This window comes from Pogoniulus pusillus, chromosome 27 (genome assembly GCF_015220805.1).
Source record: "Pogoniulus pusillus isolate bPogPus1 chromosome 27, bPogPus1.pri, whole genome shotgun sequence".
NCBI classification, from domain to species: Eukaryota; Metazoa; Chordata; class Aves; order Piciformes; family Lybiidae; genus Pogoniulus; species Pogoniulus pusillus.
Genome location: NC_087290.1, coordinates 19575764 through 19594641, shown reverse-complemented (window position 1 = coordinate 19594641; position 18878 = coordinate 19575764). Strand labels below are relative to the sequence as shown.

Genomic DNA, 18878 nt, shown 5'->3' with positions numbered 1-18878 from the left:
TGTGCTTGCAGAGAAGCTTATAGCTTAAGTAAATGGCAGTACACTAAATGCGATGGAACTATATATCCACTTGAGTGGGCTGGTCTAAATGTCTGCCCCCATAGTGCTGTTGGCATAGTGCCTTGTTGCTTCCTCGTGCAAGAACTGCTGTCTGGAGCTGGCAGATGAGTGTCATGATAAACAGCATCTCTTCAGTTTGCAGGAGAACTCTTCCAACTGAGACATGAAGAAGACTGGTGCAAGGAGAATCGGAAACATGAGTGGGGTAGACAAGAGCAGACTGGAGGGAGGCTCTGGCATTGACAGCTGTTGGATACAGTGTGTTTTAGTTTGTAAGAAGTCTTTGAAGAATGTTCTTCAGAGCCTTTGAGTAAACTGGGACATAGCTGCAAAACATACCTGCTTGCATGGGTTGTTTAAAAGCAGAAAGAAGAGGGTGACTAGCTGCTCCTTGCAGTGAGAAGAGAGGGGTAGGTGCTGGACTTCCACAGGGTGCTGTAATGAGACAAATGCCTTCAGCACTGTCATAAGTGGTCTTGGAAAGAGGTGAAGAGTGAAAGCATGGAGGTTACTGATGACAGGTAGCTGTTCAGAACAGTGAGAACCAGGGCCCACTGAGGAATCCAAGAACACACTGCCCTGCAGTGCTGCTCCCTGGTATAAAAAATCTGAGCTGGCTGTGATTTCTGAGCTGAGTGTTGCAGCTCTGGATTGCAGTTTAAATGAGTTCAAGGAGCGGGCCTTGAAAGGCAGTAAACTTGCATCTAAGGTGTTTCAGCTGCTGCTTCATCAGGCTGATGGGCTTGGTGAGACCACAGGCTGTGTGCTGTCACAGGTCATGTTAAAAGAAACTGTCTGTGGTTCTTTGGAAGATGAAGCTGCGTTTGGTGGGGAGGGGGGAGAGAGGTGATCTTGGTCTCTACAAGGAGCAATAATAGTTTCTGTTAGTGTAGTCACTGTCACATGCATGAAGTTGCTTGGAAGGCAGGTGGAGCATACGTCTCATGCTTTTGCACAGTGCCACTTACCAGTCTCTTGAAACGAAATGTGTAAGGGAAAAGTTGTGTTTTGCATGGCTGGAGTCTTTTGGTAATCAGTACTAATGCTCATAGCTCAGGAAATATGGAGACATCTCAATGTGAGATGCAACTGCAGAGTGCTTTCAGTTTTTATAGGTCTTCAGTCCATGCTGTTTTGAGAATGCAGCTTGCATTCAACTGTAACCCTGAAGTCACGTGAGAGGCAAATGTGATCAGAATTTCAAGAAACATGAGTCAAAACTGATACCAGAGCTGCTCGATTTCTTGCTGAATTGGCAGAAGTCCTTCAGTTTACAGTAGTGCTGCTGCTCTGTTTGACAGCAAAGACTAATCTTTCCTGAAGCAGACTGACAAGCAGCTGGCCCTGTAGGCTTTTTGCGTGGTAGGGAGTTGAATCTTTTTGGTTATGTGCAGACTTGACTGATGTTGTGAAGTTGAGATCCTAGGCAAAGACATGAGATACTTTTTTCCCATGTAGGAAGTAATGACAGCAGAAAAACAACGTTTTTGTTATGTCTACATTGAATGCAGAAGGTAAATTCTGCAGTTCAGATTGTAACACATCTCTTCATGTTGGCTGTAATGACCTGATCTTCCTGGCATTGTGCTCTTGTATTACACCTTTCAGTCAAGATGCAACTGTTACTCTTCGGAGCACAGACCTCCAACACTTGTCTGAAACTCTCTTTGGGATGCATTTTAAGGAGTTGAACTTCTGAAGGAAGCTTGAATTCATTTAGCTTACTGGAAAGCAGCTGAAATGAGGACTCTGAAGCAGTAGTTTCCATGCTTCCTGGGCCAGTGGATTGTTCTGGGTACTCGGTGTCTCTGGAGCTCTTGGACCCAAGACAGCAGGGATGAGCCTATCCAAAACATCTTTTAGGAGATGAACTCTGCAAGTACTGTTTTTCTGCTGGAAAATGTTACTAATCTTGTAATGCATTTCAGACCATACATACTTTGTGATATGTAAGAGTTGCAGTAGACTCCAAATGTGATTTCCTAGTTACTCTCTGGAACATGCTTGTGGTAATACTGAGGCACTTGAGAAAATCACCATCTTTCAGGATGTGAAAATTAGCCATGTTAAATAGCTTAGTACTTGGTTTTGTTTTTTTTCACATGTGAAATTCTCTGGGTATGGTGAAGAACTCCTTGCATTGCTTTTGTGAAGTGGGGATTTAAAGTAAAATCCACAAAAAGGCATCTTTTGAATCGGTTTCTTTTCATACTACTTTAAGTATACTTTTGTCTTCAATTCCATGCTGGAAATGAGTAACCAGTTACCAAAAGGATTATAGCACTCTTTTTTACTCCAATTTGTCTCAGATTATACTTGGATTTTTATACTTTGGACTAGCTTTCAATCTGTGGTGCTGGTACAATGCTATGATACAAGAATGCAATGTGGTGTTTTGCCAGTACGTGAATTTATATGAGTAGGTCTGTTGGCTCTAAAGCACTGCAAAGTTCTTGAGTGTTTGTGTGTGCTTTAGATGACAAAGTGCATGGGGGGGCAACCAGACTGTAACAGGTATTTATTTCTTAAAGCTGACATGATCTGTGTTTCTTTCCTTACATTTTTGTGTGATTTGTTTTCTTCTCTAGGGTTTGAAATCTAGCAGAATGGCAGACATAGACAAGTAAGTAAAATCTGTCAGCTCCTGAAGCTCTGTGTCCTGTCCTGTAGTTCTTCAAATGGCTGTGATCTCCACATACTTGATAGGGTCTGGGTAGTGATCTTAGCACTGTGACAAGGTGGGTGGTTCACAGCATGTGGGAGGAAAGCTGGAGCTGCTTGTGTCAAATAGGCTTGATATTAATTGTAAGTAAATCTGAAACTGGGACAAGGCCCCAGCCAGCTGGAGTTGGAATTGGCTCAGTAGTACTGCCCATCACTGTTCCTGGGGCAGGCTCAGTAGTACTGCCCATCACTGTCCCTGGGGCAGGCTCAGTAGTACTGCCCATCACTGTTCCTGGGGCAGGCTCAGTAGTACTGCCCATCACTGTCCCTGGGGCAGGCTCAGTAGTACTGCCCATCACTGTTCCTGGGGCAGGCTCAGTAGTACTGCCCATCACTGTTCCTGGGGCAGGCTCAGTAGTACTGCCCATCACTGTCCCTGGGGCAGGCTCAGTAGTACTGCCCATCACTGTTCCTGGGGCAGGCTTAGTAGTACTGCCCATCACTGTCCCTGGGGCAGGCTCAGTAGTACTGCCCATCACTATCGCTGGGGCAGGCTCAGTAGTACTGCCCATCACTGTCCCTGGGGCAGGCTCAGTAGTACTGCCCATCACTGTTCCTGGGGCAGGCTCAGTAGTACTGCCCATCACTGTCCCTGGAGGCAGGCTCAGTAGTACTGCTCATCACTGTCCCTGGGGCAGGCTCAGTAGTACTGCCCATCACTGTCCCTGGGGCAGGCTCAGTAGTACTGCCCATCACTGTCCCTGGGGCAGGCTCAGTAGTACTGCCCATCACTGTCCCTGGGGCAGGCTCAGTAGTACTGCCCATCACTGTCCCTGGGGCAGGCTCAGTAGTACTGCCCATCACTGTCCCTGGGGCAGGCTCAGTAGTACTGCCCATCACTGTTCCTGGGGCAGGCTCAGTAGTACTGCCCATCACTATCCCTGGAGGCAGGCTCAATAGTACTGCCCATCACTATCGCTGGGGCAGGCTCAGTAGTACTGCCCATCACTGTTCCTAGGGGGGAGACTCAACAGTACTGCCCATTACTATTCTTTTACTCCATGTAGTGTTTTGCCTGTAGTTAAAATGCTCTTGTTTTGTGGCAGTTCTCAAGGCCTGCTGGTCTTAACAAATAGGATGTGTAGAGCAGGAGTCTTTGACTCGTTGATACAAACAGATGCTGAAGGAATGTGTTGTAACAAGAATCTTCAGGAGTCTGAGAAGCTGCTAGTTCTTGCAGCTCTTCTGAGGTTGTTGAATGTAGAACTGGCATCTGTGAAAAATTTGGCTTTGGCTATTAAGGCGTCTGGTTTCTTGTAGATCGAAAATGATGTTACAGGTTGCTTCTACTTACGTGATCTCTAACTTGAGCTCTTTAAGCTTCTCAGTGTTTTATAAAGTTAATTTCTCAATCCTGTTTTTTTAATCTTCTTAATAGCAAAGAACAGTCTGAACTTGATCAACAGGATATGGAAGATGTTGAAGAATTAGAGGAAGAAGAAACTGGCGAAGATGCCAACAGCAAAGGTGACATTTGAAACTCGGGGCTCTGAGCAGCTGCACACTTAGTTTTTAGTGGATGTGTTAAAATTGGTTTACTGCTAAAAATAATAGGAAATGGTAAAAGATAATTACTGATGCACAACTGTTTATGTTCTGGAGCAAGGACTTTTTTCCAATTGTGATTTACGTTATTAGCTGTCTGCAGCTGCTCATTCTGTCCATGGTTAGTACCTGCTTAAGCAGCACTGGCCACAACTATAAGGATGTATAATTGGTTTCTGTGGGTATGTGACTAGATTCTTTCAAAACTAACAACAGATAACAGCTTTTGAAGTGTGAAGCTTTGGGCAGAAAAAAATCAGATGCATGTATGTGTGCCTGTCTCTTTTTATCAGCTGCTTGGCAATTTCCTGCTGTGTTGCTTGCGAACAGAACGAAAACAATGCTTACAGTTACCAGTTTTAAAATCAATATTTTTTTTCCTGAACAAAAGCCCTGGATGTGTATCAAAACACTCGTTTTGTCTATGCTGAAGAATCTTACTTGTTGTGGTTGGATTTGGGGCTAAAGAGCAGGTAGCTAGAAGAGAGGCAGCTGGTTGCCTCTGTAATAACATGGGCTGCCGGCAGCGTCACATTGTCATTGCTTGAACCGAATAATAAGGTTAAGAGAAGTAGAGTATGAACATCAAGATGATGTTAGAGACTTTGGTCATATGTATTGACAAAGGGTTTTCAAAACTGAATTGCAAAATTTTGGGAAGCACCCTGGTCAGCTGAGGAACAGCTTAAGTGTTCCCAAAGGATCCTGGAGATGAGTAATACCTATCTTCAGTGTGGGTGAGGATCTGAGGGGAATCTATGCTGTAGGAACTTTGGAGGGAAGTTTAATTTTGTAAATCCAAAACACGCTTCAGTAGTAGGGAAGCTTGACAGTGTTAAGCAGTTCTTTGCATCTAATTCTTAGTACTTTAGTTTTCTAGTTTTGTTTTTTGCTTTTACTGATTTACCTTTTAATCTAGATAGTTCTGCTTTTAAATATGCCAGAGGTCCTTCTTTGGGCACCAAGTAAAGCACTCATGATTTTACAAAAAAGTCTGAAGAGATCATAGGCTCACAGGATGTCAGGAATTGGAAGGGACCCAAAGAGATCATCGAGTCCACCCTCCCCTGCCAGAGCAGGACCATCCAATCTAGCTCAGGTCACACAGGGACACATCCAGACAGGCCTGGAAAGGCTCCAGAGAAGGAGACTCCACAGCCTCTCTGGGCGGCCTGTGCCAGGGCTCTGGGACCTTTACACTCAAGAAGTTCCCCCTTGTGTTGAGCTGGAACCTCCTGTGCTGCAGCTTCCATCCACTGCTCCTTTTCCTATCCCAGGGAGCAGTGAGCAGAACCTGTCCCCCCCAGTCCTGACCCCCAGCCCTCAGCTAGTTATAGACATTGATTAAATCCCTCTCGGTCTTCTCCAGAATAAATAGCCCCAGGTCCCTCAGTCTCTCCTCACCAGGCAGTGCTCCAGTCCCCTCATCATCCTCTTAGCCCTTCTCTGGACCATCTCCAGCAGATCCCTGTCCCTCTTCAACTGGGGAGCCCAAAACTGAAGGCAGTACTCAAGATGAGGTCTCCCCAGGGCAGAGTAGAGGGGGAGGAGAACCTCCCTTGATCTGCTGGACACATTCTTCTTAATGCCTCCCAGAATCCCATTGTCCTCTTGGCCACCAGGGCACATTGCTGTGCCATGGATGTTATCCCTCAGCACTGCCAGGTCCCTCTCCACAGGGCTGCTCTCCAGCAGATCACCTCCCAGCCTGTACTGGTGCAGTTTGTTATTCCTTCCCAGCTGCAGGGCTCTGTACATCAGATAGTGTTCATGAATCCAAGAGCTTGCAAACCAGAATGTGCTGGATTTCAATTTGAGGGGATTTGGCTGTTGGTTGCCATGCCATATCTATCGTGTGTGCTATGGAGTCTCCTTCTCTAGAGACCTTCAAAACCTGCCTGGCTGTGTTCTGTGTGGCCTGCCCTAGATGATCCTGCTTTGGCAGGAAGGTTGGACAAGATCTCCAGATGTTCCTTCCAACCCCTGCCATTCTGTGACAGTTATTTGATATTCAAGACTAACTGGCAGCACGCTTCACAGGGATACCTGTGTAGGTAACCTATAATAACCCCAGAGAAAACAAGACACTGACAAGTAGCATTAACTAATAGGACGAGGTAGTACCCTTAAGAAGCAATTTCATCATCTAGTGCCAAGATAAAACCTGATGCAATCATTAAAGAGAAACATGAGTGCTTTTTTGGATGTCACTGGAAATGTAGCTTTGCAGCCTGTGATTTCAGTTCTAGGGCATAAAACTTGAATAGCTATAGACTGTTACTGTAGGGAAGGGCAAAAGGAAGGGAAATGGTGTGCTGTTCCTGAAATCTGTGTCAGGAAGGATTTAGAAGCTTCACTGTATTCAAAGGTGTCAGAAGAGCGCCAGATAAACCTGCTATTGCACAAGGAGTGCCCGTCTGTAGGTGCCAGGGATAGGGAGAGGGCAGAGCAGTGACTCAGCACTGCCCATACATTTTTGCCAAGTGGAAGGATGAGGTGAGTGTCTGCAGACCCAGGCACAAGTTGTGAGCAGAAGTGGAAGGCCTAAAGTTAATATAAATGACGACAACATTCAGGGTAGGAATTGGTGTCTTTTTAAAAGGTGCTTCTACCTTGTAGGTTGAAACAGGTTTACAGCCTGGACAGAGTGACTTCTGAGATGGTGTGAGTGACAGACTCCAAGTACCTCATGCTCTGAGATCAGTGTGTCAGGTTCCCAAATGCATAATTCTTTCTTTTGCAGGAAACACTGGGTAAACACAGGTTTGTAAAGCAGTTCTAAAGACAAGTCTAAACCTGCCTTGTTTCTTCCCATTTAGCTAAAATGGAATGAAATCCAACTTGCTGTTTTTATTCCCATTTTAAAGTAAAAGCACAAATTGTTCTACCTTGCAATTTCTTAATGAATTAAATGAAGGCAGTCTAGGCAAAACTGGTGTTTTTAAGGGCATCACATGCACCCTTCCCTTTTAACCAAAGCTGCCTGCTGAGCAGTGGCCGTTTTCCATCGGGTGCTGTTTCCAGGTTCAGAATGGGATGGGTTTAATCCACTCTTCCAGCGGGCGGCATTCGAAATAGGTCTTTGCATGCATTTCCTTTTTGTAAGTGTCTGTGTTGCAAACACACTGGTGCTTGTGGCATGTAAGTAACTGTTCTTTCAAGATCAGATCAAAGGATGGAGTGTGCACTTACAGAACTTTCTTTTTGATTAAGCTCGACAGTTGACTGTGCAGATGATGCAAAATCCCCAGATTCTTGCAGCCCTTCAGGAAAGACTTGATGGTCTGGTAGGAACATCTACAGGATATATAGAAAGGTACAGTATTCTTCAGTATGAGCAGAGTGCTCTAAATGGTTCTTTGGCTTTCTGAGCAGTATTGTCTGTAGCATTTATAGTCATAAGCCACTGTGCTGCTCAGATAGAAGGAAGACCGACATAGTCTGCCTGTAGTGCATCTCAGAACTGAAGCAAGAGTTTTCTTCCTTTAGACTCTTATGAAGATAAGAACACTGCAATGTTTCCAGTGCTTGACCCCCTGCGCTTACAATATGGCACACTTTTTGTGCAACAACTTTTGTTGCTTTGCTTTAATTATGAAACATCACTGTGGACAAACACTTGGAAACCTACTGTCTCTTACATAGTTATTGGTTAGAGAGTAACCAGTAGCTAAGAAAACAGTTTCCTGGCTCTCATATCTCTGTGTAGGAACATTTCACCACACCAAGAGGAGCTGTTGTGATAGGGTTCTGCATTGCTACTGACTTGAACTGGAGCAGCTGGTGAGTAGCAGGCGTTGCTGCTACTCCTACTCTACCATTTTTGTGGTAGTGTAGAAGAAAAGCCCATTTAACGAAGAGCCTTCTCTAGTACATCCTGGCCTGAGAAAGAGGATGGAGTTACATAGTACCCAGTTTCTTTCTCCTCTAGATGCTGTACACTACACTACAGGCTTCCTATACCAAATAGTTTTCTCCAGTTTTCGACATGTTCATTAACCTCTACTAATCTTTCAGGTCCTTGATCTAAGAAGTGAACAAAAGTGGTAACATTGATTTACTCAGCATTCTTCTAGTCAGCTGCACTCTAGGATGCTGTGGCATTCTTCATCAGTTCCAAGTACAGTAGTGCATTTTCTATCACAAAAGCATTGCAACTTTGCTATTGTCCCAAATGCTTCACTTGCAATGTGGAAATAACAGGAATATGTGTAATTTGAGGCTGCACTTTCTCAACACATGCATGCTGATGTAACCATGCTTTACAGGTGCCTCTTACATGTCTTTCCTAGGATTTTCAGCTTATTTATCTTCAGGGTCTACACTGAGATGAAACAGAAGTCAACAGGCTTTTAGGATCCCAGATTCCTGCTATATGGACTGTTAAGGAACTAGTTATGTAATCTGGTAGGAAACTAAGCAGGTTGCAGGAAAATGTCTGCTCAGGTTTAGGATCTGCAAATTGCTTGGCAGCAGTTCAGTAGCTTACCTATTTATCTGTGCCAACCCACCGTAATTTCAGTGAAACATGTTCATGGAGTTTCCCTTAACTGCTCACAGGAGTATTCTTGTGTGAATATTTGCTAGTAGCCCATTGCTAGAGCACTGGGATTTCCTGGCCACTTGAGATTTCTTGATGCCCTTCTCCGTTTTGGGTTTATTTTGTAAGGAGTGTCTCTTTCATGAAGCTACACTTTGTGTTTTGGAGTACAGACTTGACAGAGGTTGTACAAGTTGTGACATTTGAACTAGTTGGCATGGACTATAATGAAATGTAGCTTTGAAACGTGAAAAAAATTCTAGATTCCCTAATAAAGGGATTAAAATCTGTACTGTGAGTTGGACATGCTGCATGTATGGCACTGCCTCTTGGTTCCATAATGCTTTATGTGCAATTGCTAGGACCAGTATTCTTACTCTACAGGTATGCACGTGGCATTAAGTGGGTGACTGATGTATGACTCAACCTGTGCTAATTTGTTAACACCCTTTTTCTTGAACTAACTGAACTTGCCACTGAAGTTGCTGCTAGTTGTGATACTGTACTTGAAGATAAAGTTACAGCAAATTATTAACTTGACTAACTTCTGGAAAAATATCAGAGTAACAAAGATGCTGTTGACCCTTTGAGCATACATAACTAAATTTCAGCATTTTGGGTAATGTGTGTGTGCTTTTGCCCAATTTGGAGGATAAGGGGAATTCTTGGTTCAACGGTGATATGCATATTATCTTAGTAACTTAGTAAATCAGAAAAGTTGTATTCATCTTGAGCATAAAGCTGTCAGAGAGAAGGACATCTTAAAGTGAAAAAGGATGCTAGAACATGTGCTTATCCTACCTGTTAGGTAAGATCGCTTTAGTAATCAACATGAACCTTCAGTGTTTAACTTAGTTATTTCCTCTGTGCTGAAGCTGGTCCTAAAAATTAAAAAGCAGATGTTACCTACTGTGTTTTAAATACTGCTAACTGCTTTAACAGGAGAAGTATGGGAAGTAAAGCTAGTGATCTTCTGCAGCCGTGTGCTGAGGTTTGGCCCTCCACTCAGACACTCGAGGCTGTCAGCAGTCTGCTCTGTGTGTCTCGCCAGTAGTCTTGATGCAGGTCGCTTTCTGTCCTTGCAACAGTGCAGCTGACTGAAGTGAAGCAAGGGCTGTAGCTGGCAGGTGTTTTGGATGAGGATTGCATTAATTACTCTTCTCTTACACATGTGTGACAGTGACTCATTTAACAGTTCTGTTCCACTTGGGAGTGACAGTTAATAATGTTTGAAGACAGCACTACCAGATGCTGTTCCTCAGTGAAACCCAGCTGTTCGGAGCACTGTGCTTTTAGCTGAGATTAAGCCTCAGATTAACAGCCTGTGCTAACAGTTTCAGGCCACATGATCCAGTGGTTCATAGTTTTGATTTGTACAGTTTTCCAAAGCCTCCAACAGTGGAAAGTCTGTTTTGTTGCAAGTCATTTACCTTGCCAGGGGAGTGGTTAGAGAAGGGTTGTGATGTGCTTAGAATGCAGCGTTAGTAACAGTTGTGTCACTGCATTTTTCAGCTTGCCTAAGGTTGTTAAAAGACGTGTGAATGCCCTCAAGAACCTTCAAGTTCAGTGTGCACAGATAGAAGCAAAATTCTATGAGGAAGTTCATGAGCTGGAAAGAAAGTATGCTGCTCTCTATCAGCCCTTATTCGACAAGGTATTTCAGTGCTAACCTCACTTGTACTTAAAGCTTTAGCTAAAACAGAAGGGAATATAAACTGAAGGCTTCTGCCCGTTCTGAATTATGTGCCCATTCAGCTGCGTTGATACAATTTTGCCATCCACGTGAGTATCAGCTAAGATTAAGGTGGAAAAAAAAGCAGTCTGTTCCATGGTTCCCTAAATCATTTCAATGTACCAGGCCTCCTCTTGTTCCTGGAGCAGATGTCAGATGACATGGTAACCTTCCTGGAACTTGGCACTGATTTTAGCCTGTCAAAGAGCTCTTAACTGCTGAGTCGCCTTCATGGGCCGGAAGAAAAGGTTATGAATTAATAGTTCGTGTGTGGCTATTTGTGTAACTGGGGTGAGGAGGTTTTGGCATAGGGCATTGTTGATTGCAGTCACTGGATATGGGAAAGTATTCTTGGTTTAATTTTTCAGCGAAGTGAAATCATCAATGCAATTTATGAGCCTACAGAGGAAGAATGCGAGTGGAAAGCAGATGTTGAAGAAGATATTTCAGTGAGTACCTTAATTAGCTCTCAGTACCTCAAGCTTTAACATGAACCAAGATTCAATACAGTAATTACAGTTCTAAAAAATAATTTGGGTGTATAATAATTACTTGCTTGTAGTAATTCTTAGTGACTGTTCAAAACAGGCAGATGAGAGTCTGTGCTGATAGCAATCTAAAACTTGAAGAGCTTTGTGGTCACTTAGGAAAAGCTAACATTTTTATTCTATCAAGGAGGAAATGAAAGAGAAAGCCAAGCTTGAAGAGGAAAAAAAAGATGAAGAAAAAGAAGACCCTAAAGGAATTCCTGAGTTTTGGCTGACAGTATTCAAGAATGTGGACTTGCTCAGTGACATGGTACAGGTAGGTGGTGGTTCCGGCTTGTTTGTGGTAATAGAAGCAGTATGTTACTTTTTCTGTGGGGAGTGAATAAAGAACAAGTGCTTGGATGTCATCTCTGGTACTTGACTTAGATGAAGGCACCGAGCAGGCTGAAATCCCTCCTTATGTTATTTATTGAACTCCTTTTACCTTAGCAGTGAACTCCCTGTGCTTACAGAAGTGTGTGTCAGGGGTATGTTAGATACTGTTAGCAGCTGTACTTGGTGTTTGCATGGCTTTGAGTTACCTGCGGCAGTGGAAGCTCTACAGCCCTTGTTGCCACCTGCTGTTCACGTTCATGACTGTTCAGCACTGTCCTGTGTAAAACTTGCTCTAAATGACTTTTCAGCTCTGCAGGCTCTTAAATCTGTACAAATGGATATTATAAACATTGAACAAACGGTTCTCTTTACAGGAACATGATGAACCTATCCTGAAACACTTAAAAGATGTGAAAGTGAAATTTTCAGAAGTTGGACAGCCTATGGTTGGTTTCACCTGTTAAATTAGATTATTTTTGTGTTATCTTCAGACTTGTATATTAGTAATGTGCTCTGTGGCAGTCAGTTGTCTTAGGGCAGTCATAAGAAATGTGCTGCTTGTCATCTAAAATAACCAGGACAGACTAGTATTAGGTCTGCAGTTCTGTATGGATGAATGTGTCCTTAATGTAACCTTCAAATCCAAATTCTTGGCCTAAACAGCTGATGACTAAGTTTCACTTTTTGATACCATTTTGGCATAACTGTTACAATCGTTTATAGTGCTCTTGCCAGGAATCAGACAGCTTGATCAGTTTTAATGTTTTAAATGGACAAGCTGTCTCTGTACCTTAGCGTAGGGCTGTGCCCTGGGAGATCTGCTGCTGCAGGCAGTATGCTCGCCGTGTGCAGAACATCAGCATAGTGGATGAAAACATTTGAAGATGTTTTTGTACCATGTGGGCAGCAAATTCCAGGATGTTACATATGTGCACCATGTCTTCATTGGAAGGGGTAGATTTGGGGTTGGGATTTTAAGTGTTGAGAAGTTCAGGGTTGTGTTGCCAACCTACTGAAGTTGCCATTCTGCAATTCTTTTACAGAGCTTCACATTAGAATTTCATTTTGAACCGAATGACTACTTCACAAATGAAGTTTTGACAAAGACATACAGAATGAGGTCAGAGCCGGATGACTCTGACCCCTTCTCCTTTGATGGACCAGAAATCATGGGGTGTACAGGGTGAGTGCTGATAATTGCAAATTAGATATTACTGCCTAACAACTCCTAAAGAGCTGGGTTCAACTTGGTGTTTTAGTGCTTTTCAGTAACTCAATACAACATACAGAATTACCTTTTATATTACAGTTTGCCAATATATGTGGTGTAAATGCACATAAATTAAAACAAAGAATTGGTGTTTGTTTGCAAGTCCTGTTCTGCCATCACTAAAGCTGAACTGGAAGGTGGATGATGCTATCTCTACTGCAGTTTTACTTTCTGTACTGCAGTGCAGTAGGTTGAGTTGGTTTTAAGTGTTGAACTGAGTGTCTTGCAGTTGATCTGCTTGAGAAAAGGAGAACAGGAATCCAAATTTCTGCTGGCTTTAAGAGCTGCCACAGTCCTTTCACAGTGATGTCCTTTGTTCTGAATTAGCTCTTATTTCTCATTCGAAAGAATCCCTTTATAGGCATCCCTTCTCTTGAGAACAGGAGGAGGAGAGAAACCCAGCTTTTACATATTATCCCTATGGCTACATCGGAGCTCTATGCATCATGGCCTGTTAGTTGTTCGTTCTTAATGGCTCTTTAATGTTCTGGCTGTTTTCCTGAGTGATAACTCGTTTAGAGCCTATCACTGCACAGTCAGGGTTAAGCTTGCAGCTGTCTGCTTTTTTCTTCCTCCTCAGTTGCCAAATAGACTGGAAAAAAGGAAAGAATGTTACTTTGAAAACCATTAAGAAGAAGCAGAAACATAAGGGTCGTGGAACAGTTAGAACAGTGACAAAAACCGTTACAAATGACTCTTTCTTCAACTTCTTTAGTCCTCCTGAAGGTAAACTGAACATCCGTTGATCTGCATTCACTTCAGATGCAGTGTGTGCTTAGCTTACTTCTTGTTTCTTCTTCTTTCTACAGTTCCTGAAAGTGGAGACCTGGTAAGCTGGCTTTCTTAACATATGGAGGTGTGGAGGAGGAACACCAATAGAATCCCTGCCTTATGCACAGAGTGTGTGTTGAAACTGGGACTTTGTTCAAAAGCTTCTGCTGTAGTATTTCTGTATTTAATATAATGTGCCTGAGTTGTATATATTGGAGGAAGTGTTTGTTGAGTTGGATGGTGGAGTTCAGCTTAGTAAATTAAGAGCTTATCTTTCCTGAAATCGCGAACTGTTCAGTTGTACAAAGGTAGTGATCTTTATTAGTGGCCTTTGGTCTAATGGGTGGTGTTTAAGTCTCTCCCTTTGTGTGCTGCTTGGATGATCTTCTCCAATGGCTGCATCTATCCGGTTTGTAATTTACGTGTTAGAAATTGCCAAGCTAGTAACTCTTGGAGAGAGTGATAAGTGTAGAAAGCTGCCAGAGCCCACTTCTCTGGTGTGCTCACTGATAGAAAATTCTGGCAGTAACCCATGTTTTTGTAAGGAGAAAAACTACTAAAGCCACAAACCCAGTACTGAGTATGTATGCAGCTTCAGTGAGAAATCTGATGAAAGGCTCCTGAGGCATACTGTTAGAACTCCAGTTGGCATGAATGCCCAAATTTGTATGTTCATAATGTTAAAACTGAAGAGAATTTTCAGGTGGGAGACAGCAGAAGGTGTGATGTGTAAACATGAGAGAAAACCTGGGATTGGATTGGGCTACTGTAGGTTCTCAAGTGCTTTACAAGGGCTTGTCTAACAGGCAGCATGGGATAGATGCACTGCAGGAACTGGAGTGAGCTTGCAAAATCTTCATCTAGGCTCATCTGGTAACTGTTTAATTCTTAAGAGTGTTGTGCATAGGGACTGGAACTCTATGGGAGATCCTAAACAGTTTTTCTGCTTGGAACAAAAGCGAATTGAGGGTGGGGAGAGGGTAGAACTGCAGAACTTTGTATGATTGTGCCTATGGAATACAACCAATCTGGTGCATAGTGCAGGTAGGCTGTTCAGAGAGATTCTCTATACAGCAAGTCCTGAACACAAACCATCACTGTGGGATTTGTCTACATCTGGCCACGAAGGAGGCCTGTGTGTCAGAAGTGGCTGTCTGTGTGGTTTAGGAAGTAATGTTGTTTTGTGCAGGATGATGACTCTGAGGCAATCCTTGCTGCAGACTTTGAAATAGGTCACTTCTTGCGCGAGCGCATAGTGCCCCGGTCGGTGCTGTACTTCACAGGAGAAGCCATTGAAGATGATGATGATGATGTGAGTATAGTGATCCTGCAGAAGTAATGCTGCTTAAAGACTTTGGGTAGTTTCTCACTTACAGTGTCGGTGTCCTTCAAATGGAGCAAGTATGTCAACAGTAATTTCATCTGATCTGCCTTGATTACTCAGCAGAGAGCAGCACAAAAGTAATTAGGCTTTGAAATGGTAATGGGGGATGCTGAAGGTTTAGAAGCTGAGTAGAATTTTGGGTATAAGGCATTGCTAGGGTGGTGCACCCAGTACTTTGGTGGAACTATAATGAGCTGCCAGAGAACGGATCAGTCTGTTTAGCTGCTCAGCCTGCTTGTGCTTACAGTGGTACTGGGCTACCAAGTTCCTTGAGATGCAGGCCTGATCCTTTCAGCACGGCACTCTTCTTAAAGTGCTAAAAGCATTCAGAGCATGCCAAAGCTTGAAATTAAATGCTTTTAAAGGTTCTAGGCTTGAAAAATGAACCACAAAGCCCCGGAAACATGTGGGTGAAATATTTTCTTTCTTCTGCCTCTGTGCAAACAAGGATGGTTTGACAGTTTGATTTGATCACAGTCAGCCCTAGCTTCAATCATTTTTAGCATGTAAATGGTAGGCCTTAGTCCAAAGCCTTTGCTGCGGGAGGTGGAACAGGGAAGTTACTGACTGTGGATTGTCTTAGGCTTTGAGACACTCTACTGGCCAGAACTATTAGCACAGTCTAATAATCTCTTGCAGTGTTGCAAGTAAGGAGCTTCAGACTCTTTTCTCTGCCAGAGCATAGTCTAAGATTAGACTGAGCATTGCTCATGCTGGTGTGTAAAGCACTTTTGAATCTATCAGGCTTGAGAAGTTCTCTTAGAACACAACAAAATATTGTCTCTGATGCCTACCTGAGCTATAGGTGGCTGTACTTATGACAACGAAAACTATTCTTTTTTTCTCCTAGTATGATGAAGAAGGTGAAGAGGCAGATGATGAGGTAAGCTGACAGATAACCTTGATTTAAATGGTTTCCCTTTAGTCATTTGTTACCTGGAACAAGCTCCTTTTAGTTTTTGAGTGCTCTGAATACAGAGTTTAAGTGTTACATATAAATACAAAGCTCACCACCATCATTTGTATCCAGGGTGAACACTAAAATAAAAACCTAACCACCAAATCAACACAGCTAAAGTGCCAAAAAACACCCAGACTCACATGAAACAAAAGTGACTTTAAGGTACCTTGCCAGTTAAGTTGCAGTTGATGTGCAAAGATTGTGCTCTGTGGAGGGCAATAAAATACACCTAAGTGGAAGTGGTGATTTCAGAGTAACTGAAGAGTGTCATTCAATCTTGAAAGTGCCTCAGGATAAGCTAGAGAAATGTAAACAAATGTTTTCTTTCAGGAGGGGGAAGAAGAAGCAGATGAAGAAAATGATCCTGATTATGACCCAAAAGTAAGGAATCAAAAAGAATGTTTGAAGTCTCTGTATGCATACACATGTTGAGTATTTTCTGTAGGTTGAATAGTGATTTTTGCAGTTCCAGTTCTGACAGACTAATATTGGTAGAGCAACTCTTAGAGAGGTTTTCTCCATTAACCAGTTTTGTAATAGGAACTTCTGGCTTTAAGTGCAGAAATTAGTCAGGCTTGGGCTTCTGTGCAATTAACTTGCACCAAGCCACTGCTAATAGTGAAAATACCCCATAAACATGCAGAAGAGGAAGTAATCCAGATTCAGATTTTGGGAACCTGCCAGAAGCTGACTCTGGTGCAGATTTTGCCAGCAGGGTGCAAAAATAAGGCTTTTTCAGGGTAGAGAAAAATCTAGAGGTAGTCAAGGTTCAGGAGTGCACCCACAGCCGGTACTAAACTCTGAAAAGGCCAAAGCAACTGTCAGATTTCTTACTCTATGGGCAGGGCAGATTGCCAGGCAGGCTCAATGTGCTGGAAAATTGATTGGGAGCCACTCAATTCCTATCTCTTTCCTGTCAGAGGGAAAGGCACATTTGGCCATCTGAAATCATCTGGCAGTGACAGGTGAAAGTTTCAGTCCTGAAAATGAAATCTGTGTGCAATAATGTCTGTTGCAAAACGTGCTTGCAGTGTCAAAGGAGGAGCAGCATATTCCTTAGTAGGAATTGTCTGAGCTACAATCAAAGTACTATTGAGTTACTATTCTGAGCATGGTACTACTTAGATGTAGAACTGTTGATCAAAATGTACAGCCTGCTGGTGATGTTTAATCTGCTGTAGTCTATGTGGATTGCTTTCTGTTCAAGAAGGTTTTGGAATGCAAATGAAACAAGTGCAAGATGGGCTTATTTGCACCGTTGCAGGTTGGCTTTCATAGGCTAAAGACGCAGGACAGTGTGCCCAGAGTGAACTTCCAGTGAGATAGAGACAGCAGTAGTACCAGAGCCTTAGGAATAAGTAGTTGTAAGCTGATCATAGGCTGAAAAGTAGCTGAATTTGAAAGCTCTGTGGCACTGGAATAGCTATCCAGTCCGAGGGGGTGGAGGAAAGCTTGCAGCAGAGCTCTGTCCTGCTCCCTCCTGCACACCCCAGGCCTTTTGCTTACATTTCCATTTTAGTGTAGGGTATTGTTGGTTGTCTGTTTCAACAGAACAGAACTAGAATTTACTGCAGAGGGTTGGGAATGAACTATGATTTAGTGTTCCATCACATTACTCTGCAGTTGCTTCTGGTGTAAGCCTTTGCCTTAAACTGAGTAGAGGGCCTCATTACTCCTTCAGAGCTGGGGGGTGTTAGTATCTGCTTTTCCCAGTGGTAGTGTCTTTCGGAGTATCCCAGCACACTTAGTCCTGAAGAGACTTTTGTTCTTCAATCCTGTACCTGGGCACTAACAGGCACTGGCAGCTGCTACATGCAGAGACAGTGGCATTAGTAACATTAGGCCCTTCTTTAAGGGAGAAGATGGAAAAGTAGTCCTGGAACTTGATGGAATATGCTTAGCAGTATTAATAGTGCTTCTAAAACACTGGTGTCTGCAAACTGATGTTTCCTTTTTCTCTCAGCAGAAGGATCAAAACCCAGCAGAATGCAAGCAGCAGTGAAGCAGTGTGTATGTGGCCTTGAGGATTACCTGCACTGTAATAGCCTAAACACAACTATTAGTTACTTACAGCCTTATGTTTTGTATCTTGGTAGAATTAAGTAACCATTTTGTTAAAAAGAATAAACACGTAAGAACCAGTTTAAAATGTAGGTTCAACCTGCCTAGCATCTGAAGAGCCTAATTTTCTGCCAGTAACGTAGAATGCAGTAAATCCCTTAAAGCATGAATGTTGATTCATTGCTACATAGTTTGATTCTTGTGAAGTCTTTGTCATGTAGCTATTAGACTGCAGCTGTGAAGATTATCAGAACTGTTAACTGAGACCAATCTTTGTTTAAACCAATCTTTGTTGAAGAACCAACCAAAGTATTTCTCAGCCCAGTAGTCGGAACGGGTTTAAGTCTGCTTGCACTAGCTGTGCCTTCATTACTTTGTTCTAGCGATGGCAGTGACCTGTACTAACCAGGAGATGATGATGATGATGTGTTTTGAGTTTGACTCCTTGAGAAGACTAAGTAGAGCTTGTTGACTTTCCAGCAAGACCACATTAAACATTCATGACTGTCGGCTTGTTTATGCTATGGGGTTTGTATTTTTGTGACATAGTGATCTACAAGAGAAACCTAGTCATGAGGTTATTGTTTACCACTGGGGTGTGAATAAAGCCTAGTATTTTCAGAAGCTAGTCTTGGTTTATTATGATGTGTTACCTGCATCTGTAAACTGGTGAGGTGTATCTTTCACGCTGCAGTTCGCTACTTAACAGAAACAAAAGCTGAGAGTTACTGAACAACAAGTAACTTGCACAGCACTTCAAAAGCAAGCCATCCTTGTGAACCTGACCTAGGTGTTGGAGTGGATTTCCCAAAACAAGTTCCTAGAATAGGGGCTAGGTCTGATGAAGGACTTCAGTATTGCCTGCTGTCCAAGGCATTGGCTGTTAGTGTGAAGTCCGGAACCAAGAAACGTGCCTTGGGTTTCCAGTCTGTGGAGACAGAAGGGCTGGGTTGTCCCAAGCAATCTG

At 43.0% G+C, this 18878-nt stretch overlaps 1 protein-coding gene across 3 annotated transcripts in view; it reads left to right on the top strand.

Moving 5' to 3' along the window:
• NAP1L1 (nucleosome assembly protein 1 like 1) overlaps positions 1-18535 on the top strand; it is a 28794-nt gene extending 10259 nt beyond the window's left edge. The window contains exons 2-15 of one of the 3 annotated variants that reach the window (XM_064166778.1): positions 2649-2683; positions 4163-4251; positions 7543-7645; positions 10382-10523; positions 10970-11050; positions 11277-11405; positions 11839-11910; positions 12508-12647; positions 13315-13460; positions 13544-13563; positions 14695-14817; positions 15740-15772; positions 16181-16231; positions 17817-18535. In XM_064166778.1, coding sequence (XP_064022848.1) covers positions 2667-2683; positions 4163-4251; positions 7543-7645; positions 10382-10523; positions 10970-11050; positions 11277-11405; positions 11839-11910; positions 12508-12647; positions 13315-13460; positions 13544-13563; positions 14695-14817; positions 15740-15772; positions 16181-16231; positions 17817-17852 — 1182 coding nt within the window. In that variant the 5' untranslated portion in view covers positions 2649-2666 and the 3' untranslated portion in view covers positions 17853-18535. Of the gene's footprint in view, positions 1-2648; positions 2684-4162; positions 4252-7542; positions 7646-10381; positions 10524-10969; positions 11051-11276; positions 11406-11838; positions 11911-12507; positions 12648-13314; positions 13461-13543; positions 13564-14694; positions 14818-15739; positions 15773-16180; positions 16232-17813 lie in introns of all 3 variants that reach the window. The other 2 variants (XM_064166777.1, XM_064166776.1) reach the window with 2 other exon arrangements.
• The last annotated feature ends 343 nt before the right edge of the window (positions 18536-18878 follow it).